The sequence below is a fragment of the Buceros rhinoceros genome, unplaced genomic scaffold (assembly GCF_000710305.1).
Source record: "Buceros rhinoceros silvestris isolate BGI_N320 unplaced genomic scaffold, ASM71030v1 scaffold13995, whole genome shotgun sequence".
Lineage (NCBI taxonomy): Eukaryota > Metazoa > Chordata > Aves > Bucerotiformes > Bucerotidae > Buceros > Buceros rhinoceros.
This window is the reverse complement of record NW_010413505.1, coordinates 31,404-42,366: the sequence shown is the minus strand read 5'-3', so window position 1 is coordinate 42,366 and position 10,963 is coordinate 31,404. Positions and strand designations below refer to the sequence as shown.

At 48.9% G+C, this 10,963-nt stretch overlaps 1 protein-coding gene across 1 annotated transcript in view; it reads right to left on the bottom strand.

The window, feature by feature from the left end:
- Positions 1-1,492: 1,492 nt before the first annotated feature.
- Positions 1,493-10,963, bottom strand: part of FAM207A (family with sequence similarity 207, member A) — a gene marked incomplete at its 5' end in the record, with an annotated part of 40,742 nt that continues 31,271 nt past the window's right edge. The window contains 4 exons of the mRNA XM_010136777.1: positions 1,493-1,619; positions 3,976-4,044; positions 7,264-7,417; positions 10,556-10,624. Coding sequence (XP_010135079.1) covers positions 1,493-1,619; positions 3,976-4,044; positions 7,264-7,417; positions 10,556-10,624 — 419 coding nt within the window. The remainder of the gene's footprint in view (positions 1,620-3,975; positions 4,045-7,263; positions 7,418-10,555; positions 10,625-10,963) is intronic.

Sequence of the window (10,963 nt, the reverse complement as noted above, 5' to 3'; positions counted from 1 at the left end):
CCCCCACCGAGTGCCCTGTTCACTAACAAGACGAGCAATCTACATCCTCCTTTGTACTTGGATGTCTTCACCTTCTTCACCTCTTGCCTTGCCTCCATTTAAGCACAAGGATGGTGCCTTTCTCAGGAGGCAGCTAGCTATGAGGCAGACCAATGTGACATTCCTCTAACAACAAGCAGCATCAGCAACAGCATCTGCACTGCCAAGGCTGAGGCAGGTGTTAGAAAAACTGCCTTTGTTCAACAGTGCCAGCCTCGAGGGAGAAAAAAAGCAGCATTAATAGTGATGCAAGGAATGGGTATGATCAAGGTGCTCCCCAAACCCCTTGCAGCTGGTTTTAGGCACTAAGTTGGCTAAGGGTCAGCTGCAGCTCCTATGCTCTGTGTCGGCATCAGAGGGAATTTCTTTCTTAACGCTTTCAGATGCTCCTTACAGTGGACCTGACACAAGCAGACTGCTTCTCCAAGGTTAAGAAGCATCAGAAAACATTTTGTATGTTTCGAAAGATGACACTGGCATTTTGGGGGTGTTAAATCTTCTCCAATAGGGAATGGCCTTGCCTTCAGCTGACCCCATAAAAAAATTCCTGCAAGTTTTGTGAAAACTGGTGTTTAGTAGAACAGCAGCTGTTCCCAAACCCAGACACTTGAATGACTGGCTGAAGTTCACAGCCTGCAGCCAGGACATGTTTTGGGATGCTCTGTAGGGCAGAACAAGTAAGGAACACAATGTAGGCCAAAAAGGATCAGCATCAGCCATGGAATGCACATGTTTCCAGGGCAGGAGGAACGCAAGTCTCTGAGTTAGATGTGGTCTGCAGTGATTTCATGTGGCTCCTGCTGTGCACTGTAGCAGCAGTCCAGTAGTACGCACATGGGAAAACCTATTCTTTTCAGTCATGTTCCCAGTGATGGGAACAAGGCCCTATTTCAATTAGAACTTACCAAAACAAGAACCAGACTCGGTACTGTGTGAAAATGTGTTTATTCCAAAGCTAAATTTCTCTCATAAAACAATGTCTTTGAACAGCAGCATCAGTCCTTACACAGATCTACAACAGGTTTCCGGGCTCCAGGCCTTGGGGTCCTGAACAACCTTAGCAGAGCAGCAGGGAATAGCTCTTCAGAGCTGTCAGAAAGGGGAGGGAAAGAACAGAAAGCAAATACACTGCCACTGGTAGTGGCATTTCTTAAATTTCTTCTGCTCACAAGAAGAGAAAAGGTGTCAAAACACTTCACGGGGAGCTTAATGTCTGCCCAAAGACAAAGCAGAATACCCTGCTCTCTGCTGCCTGCTCGCCAAGGAGCAGCTGCCACTGTCAGGAGAGAGCTGCATTACTCCTGCAGACAGAAACCAGGGCTGTTGAGTTTAATAATTGCTGAACTGTTTCCAAGGACTGAAGTGACTGAGAGGTCACATTAGTGATGTGCTGGTTTGCAGCCCGGAGCCCTCGCACCAGCTCCCATCTGCAGGTTTGGTCCCAGCTGACACCCTAGAGGGGTTTACCTTCCTCTTCCTGCCTCAGCCTCCGAGAGAGATGCTCGCTGATGGCCATGAGGGGGTTGGCTTTGTACTTGGGATCCGCAATGACCTCATGAAACCGAGCCACCTCCTCCTCTCTGGGGAAAGAAAAAGAACACATGAATGCTCAGTGCCTCATGCAAAAGGGACTGGGCAGATAAGAACAGAACTCATAAAGCAGTGGGATTCTGTCAGAGTGATCCTGGGTGTAAACCTTGGAAAGAAACAGTGCAAGGAATAAACTTCATTTACCCAAGGGCAAAGCTCAAACTGCTGCCAGCTTCATGGGAGCCAGAGACTTGATCTCATGCCAGAGAGACAGAAACAATCACATTAGTGTCCAGCATCACTTGGAAATGAGGTTTTTTAGAGCTTTCCCCCAGTAAATCAGGAACAAGAGACTGTGGGTATCTGGTAAATCACTGAGAATGCAAACTACTTCAGACTACACTAGGACAAAAGCAGATTCTGCTTTCAAGAGCTCATCTGCTGATTCTCTTCATTGCTTAGCGTAGAGGCTTGGTAATCCTACGTGCAGCACCAGTTAGACACCATGGGAGGAGCACAACAGAATTACCTCTGCATGCTTGATCACAGCTGGTTGCTGTGGAAATGGTCTTGTTTCAAGATGCAAGCAAGCAGAGAGGAACAAGAACAGCACAGGAGTGCAAAAAAACCCAGTAAGTTTTCACATAAGTCACACCCACTGTGGCCTCTCGATCCCCCTCAGACAGGCTGCTCTCCACAGCCCAGCCAGACACACATCTCCACATGCTCAGTAGTTGCTGTGGATCAGCAGAGTGCTCTTCAGCTTGCAGCATGCGGCTTGTTCCCTCCCTACTGTAGCTTTTCCCTTCAACACCAGCCCTGCTGCTGCCAGAGGAACAGAGAGAAAAGCCAAACCTGAAGTCCGGGTTGTGGCAGTTGGGGCAATAAGGTGAGGCTCAGGGAACCTCCAGCCCTAATTAACATTCTCAAAAATAAACCTCAAGACCTTCTTCCAAATCTTTTCCCTCCCAAGAAGCACAGACTTCCCATACCACTCTTGTAGCACACGTGCCACTGCTCAGTGCAGTGCAGAGAAGAAGGGGGCACACAGGGCATGCCTTCCTTGCTGATTCAGAAGATTGTGGTGGAGACGCCTATTCATATTTAGATCTCTATGCAATCCTCACCCCTCCTCAAGTGGTGTTCCTCACCCATGAGATCCAGCACAATGCAACATGCACTGCTGGCACTCAAGGCCATGACCCTTGGGCTTCTGCAGTAAGCCAAGGAGGGACTCATCCAGAAAGGCAGAACTCAGCAAGAAAGGCATCCCAGCACCAACACAGTTTCAAAGAAGGGTGCTGGAGAGCAGTGCTGGGCTCTGCAGACTGACTGCTGCTCTCCTCAGCCTCAGTCAGAAGTTGACTGGCTCAGGACTGACAGAAATCCTGGAAACAGGGATCACAGCAAGCAACTCTTGCCAGATCCCAGGGTCTAGCCCCACGAGAGCTGTGCTGAGAGGAAATGAAGTTCTTGCTGGCTGGTGGCAGTATAAAATATCCAGCAGATGATATGAGGAACAAGGAGTTGCCAGACCAAGTCCAGGAATTACTCAAAAGCATTTAGTGCTTCATTTTACCAGAAAAGCTTTGGCAGATGCCAGTGGGCAGCTGCCCTCGTAAGGCATGTATGGCATGTAAAGTTATCATCTCACAGGTGTTCTAACAGAGCCATGTGGAGTTCCAGGAGCTCCTCAACTACACCTGAAGGGTATTAGCTAGAGCTACATAGGCCTCGTGTCCTAAAAGACTCTGCCACAGCTGGATGCTGCAGCTCCAACTCAGCGAGCAGAGACAAGGGACACACCACCTGGCTGATAACCACACCATACAGAGGGAGAGGGTACACTTGGTACAGCCAGAAATGACAACTGTGGCCAGGAGGAACAAGATGACAGTTGGCGTGGGTTTGTCCTGAAACCCCACAGACCATACCCAGGAGGCCCAAGCCATCACTTGCTTTTCACTGAGACAAGAAGAGTGAACTCCTCAAGGAGCAAGCACAGTCTCCTGTGTTACCTTTGCTTAGATTCCACATGGGACAGCAGCAGAAGCAGACCAAATCCATTTTGAGTTGACCGAGTCTGACAGGGACTAAGGACACCCACAGACATTCTGCACTAAGTAAAGGGAAAAAAAAAATCAAAGCTGACACCTTTTCTAGGGCCTTCTGGTGTGCAAGACTGAAACACTGGAACTGGCTTGGCTGTCCAGAGGGGTTGTGTGATCTCCATCCAGGGAGATATCAAGAAGCCATGTGGACACAGTCCAGGGCAGCCAGGTCTAGGTGACACTGCTTCAACAGTATCAGGAGGGTTGTACTGGATAACCTCCAGAAGTTCCTTCCGTTCTCAACCACTGCGTAATGCTCAGCAGGGACCGGACACTCTGATAACCAGGTACTTACAAGAGCCGGCTTTTCTGAGCTTGTTTCATCAGACAGAAGTCTGCTGGTTCTGCCTTTGCTTTTATATGGCTGTGGAGAGAAGAAACAAAACAAGAGAGTGAGTGTTACAGAGGAGCAGTAATTTAGCAATTGCTAAATTGGAGATGAACAGAGTCCAGGGATTCTGCATCTGCCTTCCCAGAAAATATCAAATTTGTCCTCAAAGGCAATTGCTCCCATAGCCAGACAGTAATGGAGATGAAGACGACTTCTGCCACAGCCTGACAATGGTTTAAGAGTGAGGTCTGAATGGGCAGGAGGTAAATGTACTGAAGAAAACGATTGGATCACTTAGTTCTAGAACTGGTCATCCCAGATCACTTTCTGCTCATCACTAACCTCCAGGTCAAGCTGATACTGTTGCTTGATACAGATCCCATCAAACTTCTCCTCTCCGCGAGGCACACATCACCACTGCGCATCTCATATTCCTCACCAGTGCTGCAGAGCTTCAGCACCAGCAGACGTCACTTACAGACAGTGCCATGGTTACTCAGTGAAGAAAGGTTGCTGCCAGCCCTGCTTCGGGTCCTCCAGTGGGTATAAGGCATAGCTTATATTTTAAGATAAAGAATGGCCGTATTCCTTTCTCCCTGTGAACACGTCCTCAACAAAGGCACATCACCAGTTTAAGTAAGCTGCAAATTAGCTAGAGGCAAAGCACAACAACAGAGATGCAGCTTTTGCCATCAAATAGAGATGAGGGTCTGCCTCCCACCCTTCTGTTTGGCCAGGGCTTGCAGAAAAGTTTTCCCTTCCTGGTGGGTGCTGGAGGCGATGGCCTCCCCTACTTCCTCTGCCCCAGAGGCCTTCAGCTTGTCAGTATTAGGAAACATGACGGCCCCTCACCTTCTCTTCAAGATAGCAGGATCTGGTCTCTTTTTGGCAGTGTTACAGTGCATCCTCTTCCTATTTTCCCCTTTGACCCACTACCCTCCATCCTCTTATTCTGCATTTTTTCCCCTATTCTTCCCTTCCTCCTCCTCCCTTGTGCCATATTCCTTCACGCTACTCAGTCTCATCACCCCTCTCTACTCAGTCAGCTCCTGCTCCTTTTCCTCATGCCTCCGTCTCCCCATCCCGGCCCATTTTACTTTTCCTCAGTGGGGGTTCTGGTGGACCCAAGCTGCTCTCTCCACTTCCCCATCACCTCTGATTTACCCTCAGCCTAATACAGTGCCCCAGGATCAAAGCTCCTCAGCAGCCTTCACAGCACAGCATCTTTGCAGCAAATGGCAACCAGGCAGATCAATGCCTGCATGCTGCTCCTGTAACCTTTGGTCCCTGCCAGGGTCATCCCGGCACTGCCAGAGTTACACAATGGGCCTGAGGGCTCATGAGGAGCAGCAATGAGCAAGAGCAGTCAAACAGCTACAGAGCAGCTCCTGTCACACTGCTGTATCCACTGCAAGACACAGAAAGAGCAGGAAGCTTATCTGCTCCCTTCATGTCCATTAACTGCTTGGCACAGGAACAATTTCTTGTTCCAGTTTGCCTGTATCACTCAAGGAAGCACAGAGAAATCCCTTCTCAAGTTGGATGGCAACCCATGGTCACAGAGCAGGGGCTTGCCAAGTGTGCCACTGAGTCACCATGGCAGTCCCTTGGAAGCCGAGTGGCTCTGCAGAGGGTGAAAATGTTTAAAGAAAAGCCTTTCTGGAGCTCACCCGAGGCTGAAGGAGACCACACGCCCCAGAGGCTGGGTCTCTCAGGACTGCCTCCCCCATAGGACTCCATGAGGGTGCAGGGCTGTGCCAGCCCACTTTTGCCTTCAGCCACCCCACAATTTAGAAGGGCTTGGTGCTTTTGAAGGCTTTTTGGTTCCACTGAACAGCTCTGCCCCGCTGCTCTGGCAGGTTCAAAAGACTAGCTGCCTGAATTTTCCCCACCAAACCCCCAGCACGCTGCTTGCTCACTTGGACCGTGTAAGTAGCCCCGTTTCATTACACTTCATTGCCTTCGTTCATTATAAAACAGAATAAAAACCTCACTGTGATGCTCTCATACGCAGCAGGAGATCAAATTCCTGGAGCATCTAATCTTTTATTAATAATACTGACAAATCACCAGAGTATTATCCTTCATTTATGTAATGATTCAAATCCTATCAAAGCCTCCTCTGATTATTTCCAACACTTATGCACACACATCCTCACATAGTCCAGGAAGCCACAAGCCAGCAAGGGGAAGAAGAGTACTGCAGCTCCTCCATGCCAGTACCAGGTGGATCTCCTTTTTGGTTGGCATGTCACCTGTCACTGGCAATCTGGGTGATATCAGTCAATGCAAAGCTCCCACCTTCGCTGTCCCAACTGTAGATGCCAACTCAACCATGTTCTGTAGGTGGGTGTCCCACCGGGTCAAAGTTTATTTCTGGGGTATCTGGCATGTCACAAGCGGGTATCTCCAGCCGTGATCTGCAACCAAAGAAGAGGGTGTTTTGCCAGACAGCCGCCCTCTTAGCTGTTCTTTACTCCAAATGCTTTCTTACTACGGTCAAAACGAGATTCTAGTTCCAATGCCTACTGAACAACTGGAGAGGTGAGACGGGCGTTTGTGCAGCACACAGAGTGATTTCATTCTGCACCGGGGGATGCAAGTGCAGCTGTGATGCTTCTGGATGGTCAGGCAGAGCACTGCACAAAAAAGGAAATGTATGGGCAACCAGAACCTACCCTAGGACTGGCTGGAAAGGTTGATACGTGGGTATCAGAGGATCACAAACAGACTTTCTCTTTCAGTGCAACAAAGGGAACAGAAACATCACCTTCCTGTTCTTGTCCAAAGTCACACTGAAAGCCAACAGCACAAACAAAGAGTCTGGTCAGAGCATAAAGCTCTGCTCAAAGGGCTTGAGCTGCCTCAGGAGAAGTTTGGAGGTCTGGAAGGAGGGAATGGCAGGCCACACTCCTCAAGTCCAGACTCTCAGGTGAGCTCAGCAGCATTACACTCTGGACGTTTGTGTGTCACTCCTGCAGCTTCCAGGGCATCTGTCGCATGCCAAGTCTCATCTGAGCAATACAGTTTGCCTCTTAGCTGTGGATTCAGAAGACACATTTAAGCTCTTTTCTTGCCATGAGTGAAGCATGGAAAGGGATGAAATGGAGTTGAGAATGAGGCCCTCTTCTCCTGACCATTAGCACCTAGCTTGCATTGCCTGTAGCTACAAGCTGACCTGAAGGGCACTTCATCCCACAGGAAGGAAGGAAACACACGACCCCCAACCCCATCCCCCGAAATAGTGCCTACCTCTTGGGTAGCTTCCTGCCCCTGCCACCTGTGGCCAGGTCGGAGAGCTCAGGCAGGGCTTCCATCAGCGGCTGCATGTCTCCCACCACAGGTGTTGCTTTCCGCTTTGCTTCGGCTTTTTGCTTCTGCTTGGCCAGCTTCACACTTTCTATTTCTGAATCAGAAACAAGACATCACTGCAGGAAGGGGAAGCGTTTATAAGAGATAACCCCTGAACTAAGAAATTCATAGGCTGCTTCACCATCTACAGAAACAACAGGCTAGAATTGATTTAAACCAGGGAAGGATTGAAAAATAATGCAGCTGGGTAGTTCCCTCCCTCGCTGTGTTTGCTTATAACTATATACATCTCTACTGACATTTGCAATGGGAAATTAAATCCCCAGATTGATTTTGTCTGCCAGGATACTGTTCATTGCTCACAGCAACAGGGCACAGAAGTCTTGGGGTGGAAAAAGGCACGCTGACCTTGCACGGAATTGGAAGACAGAAACGAGGGGGGAAAGGAGAGACCAAATAGTCAGCTCCACGTGGCGTTAAACAGTCACAGCCCCAGCTCTGCTTCGCTGTTGGACGAAACAACGGTCTCCTAGCACAAGCAGAAGAGATGGACTTAATTTCAGTTGTTTACTTAGTTTGGGCCAAGTCCAGATCTCACCTTCCTGACTCGTGGTGGGGCTCAAGCAGCCAGCTGCTGGACTGCCTGGGCCTTTAGAAAAGCACTGCACCATGGTGCAGGCACGGAGGCAGCTGGCTTTTCCTCACGCCCATGCTTACCAGTCTCCCTGCAGCAGCTCTGCCCAAGGCCATGGGCACATAAGGCTCTACAGATGTTACAGCAGTCTCCTTCTCAGCCATGGGATGTGGGCACTGGAAGCTGCAGGCTTCTGCCTCAGCCCTCAAGGCTCCCTGGCACAGAAATAGGTCTCGCAACTGCCTCAGCCTTAGCGAGCCAGCAACCCCCAGGGTGAGCCCCAGCAGAATGTGTTCTCCTCCGGGACAGCCCACAAAAGACCAGCACTGCTACAAGCCTCCGGCCGAGTTCCAAGACGCCCCAACCTGTCCCAGAAGTCCCTTGATGATGCTACCAGAAACAACTAAAGTTCAGCAAGATCCTTGAGCTCCCTTTCCTTCTGCCAGGTGATTCCTGGGCCTGGAAACCCGCTGAGGGGTACTAGACAATGGAGGACTCCACCTCCTCCACATGCACCAAGCAGAGGCCCCAGTGGAAGAGCAGGTGACTGCTTATTGCCATGGACAAAGCACGTATTGCGAGGACGAGCCTCAACGCTGAGCTAGAAACTCCTCATCTGGACATAGTAGAGTGCAGTGCCAACAGCTGAGGGGGCAAGCTGGCAACACAGGGAGGCCTGTTAACAGCTTCCAAAGCAGCAAAACCACAGCAACAGGACTAAATCAGCATAAGTATTTGTGGTGGCAACACAAAAGCAACCAGTCACACCCTACAGACTGCATGCAAGATGCCACCAGCGATTCTGGGTCTAATCCTGTCCCCTCCATCCAACGACTCAGGACTCAAATTCGCTGGCTAGTACTGGCTCCTTCGGTATCTGTATCTCATTCTCTCCCCAACTCAGTTCAGATGAGAAGCAACAGTTTTCCATGAACTGCAGTTTTGCTGTACATGGATGTTGTGACCAATCTGGATCATAAACGCCTCTGCTCACAGCAATCCCTGCCAAGAACACAGCTTGCTGCTCTGCATCACTTCTTTTTTTGGTCTGGCTTTAGGAAGCTGACTACTTCAGTGCTTTTGTAAACAGCATGTGCTCAAAATTTTCAGACACCTGATTCTGCACAAACATCCCAGATTCTTTTCCTATGAAGTCTTGTTCGTCTGAGGAGCCATGCAATATATGTATTTTTAAATGTGCATACTTCTAGTGTCTGAAGCATTACAGAATTTTTTTCCCTCTCTAGTCTCTGCTGAGATGATTTATTGGAATGGAAGAAATCTCCAAGTTTTGCATTTGCACTACTGGGCTGAACTTTAGTTCTCAGGGTCTTGGCATCCAGTGTCACAAGAGCAGCACTGGGACAAGAAGAAACAACAAACTCCTGGGAAGATTTAGGAAAACAGAGATGTAATGATAACAACTTCAGCAGTCCAGGCTGGGCTCTCTTTTGGGGGCAAAGACCACAAAACCCACAAAGAATTGGCAGTTATCTGCAGCAGATAAAAATTGACGAGTTTCAGTTGACTGCAGCTCTTTAAGGTCACGATGTTTGAATGCCAAGTTTCATTTAAAAATCTCCATCTCTGGAAATACCAGTTCATTTCACTCCATCAGCTAATAGTAATATCAGTTTCCCCAACAAGGACACCAAGAGCTGCAGCATTAAAGGCATTTGGAATTTGTTACTTGGTGATAGGGAGGAGGTTTCCTTCACACTCATGCTGTTGTCAGCTTTTTATGTAAGAGCAGCCAGAGACTCCTTCACTGCAACTGGTGAAATCACAGGTTGATGGACTTGAGGTCAGAGCTCAGGAGCAGGGAGCATATGGTGCGGCAGAAAGCCCCATCCCTCAGCCCCAAACACAGTCTGTCAGCAACTCTGTTGGGCAGGAAGGTGTAAGGGAAAAGCCTGTCTCAAGAACAGCTCCAGGTGGCAAGAGGAATCCCTCTGCTACAGTGGGTGTCTCTTACTGTGCTGAGCTGCTCTAAGAGAAAACACAGACACTTCCCACAGGAGACAGAACTGTTTCTGTCATGGGCTGGTTCAGTTTAGCTGGTATTCCACAGACTCCAGAAAGGCCAGACTGAAGTGGGTTCACTGACCTGTGGCACATGAAAAAGAGCAGCTACACAACCAGAAGTGTCCAGAGCCCTCCCTCAGTGAAGGGCAGGAGGGCCCAATGCAGGCTTTCACCACAGAGCTGTGGGATTAGCTGGTGGCTGTGTGCGGCTCAGCTCCAGGCTACCCTAAGGTCCCCACAGCTCCTCAGGGAGGAGGAACACCACTATACAGTTAGTCATACCTGTACCAGAGCTTTAAGAGATAGGGAAACACGCTAAGCCTACATGAGCACTGGTGTCCTATCTAGATAAACAAAGGTTCTATGTAGTCACTTATATTTTACATGGAGGAAGATCAGAAGTTTGGGGCAATGACTCAATCTCGGTGCAAGAAACAATACCTGGGACTTTCACTCCATGTGCTCGGGAGCAGATGCAAAGGTTTTTGCGAAGCATTCAGCCTCCCCCGGCACTGCCCAGCACATACAGAGACATGCAGCCAATGGCACCACTGTGTTTCAGAGGGTACTTACTCTGTAGCCATCTTTCTTTCCTCAGCTTCATTTTTTCTTTTTTTGAAAGAACCGTTTTTTCTTCTAGACCTAGAGGAAATGAAAGACATTGAGACGGAGCCTGGCTCCTGCACACAGATGCACTGCTGGACACTTCCCAAAGATAGCAGAGGCCATGATATTTTGTTCAAGCCCTGGCAGCCCTGAGGAGCAGCAGATAACTAAATGCTTGTAAAAAAGGCTAGTACCTACAATATACCAAAGTATCTGCTCATCACTGATATCCAATAGCAAGTACAATAACATCACAAATATTTTTATTGCAGATACATTGCAGACACTGTAAAATTTTATCTTATCTCCGGTGTTTAAAACAAAATTGACTTCAGTCAACTTTCCTTCTGAAATGTGCTGGGAATGCTGATACAG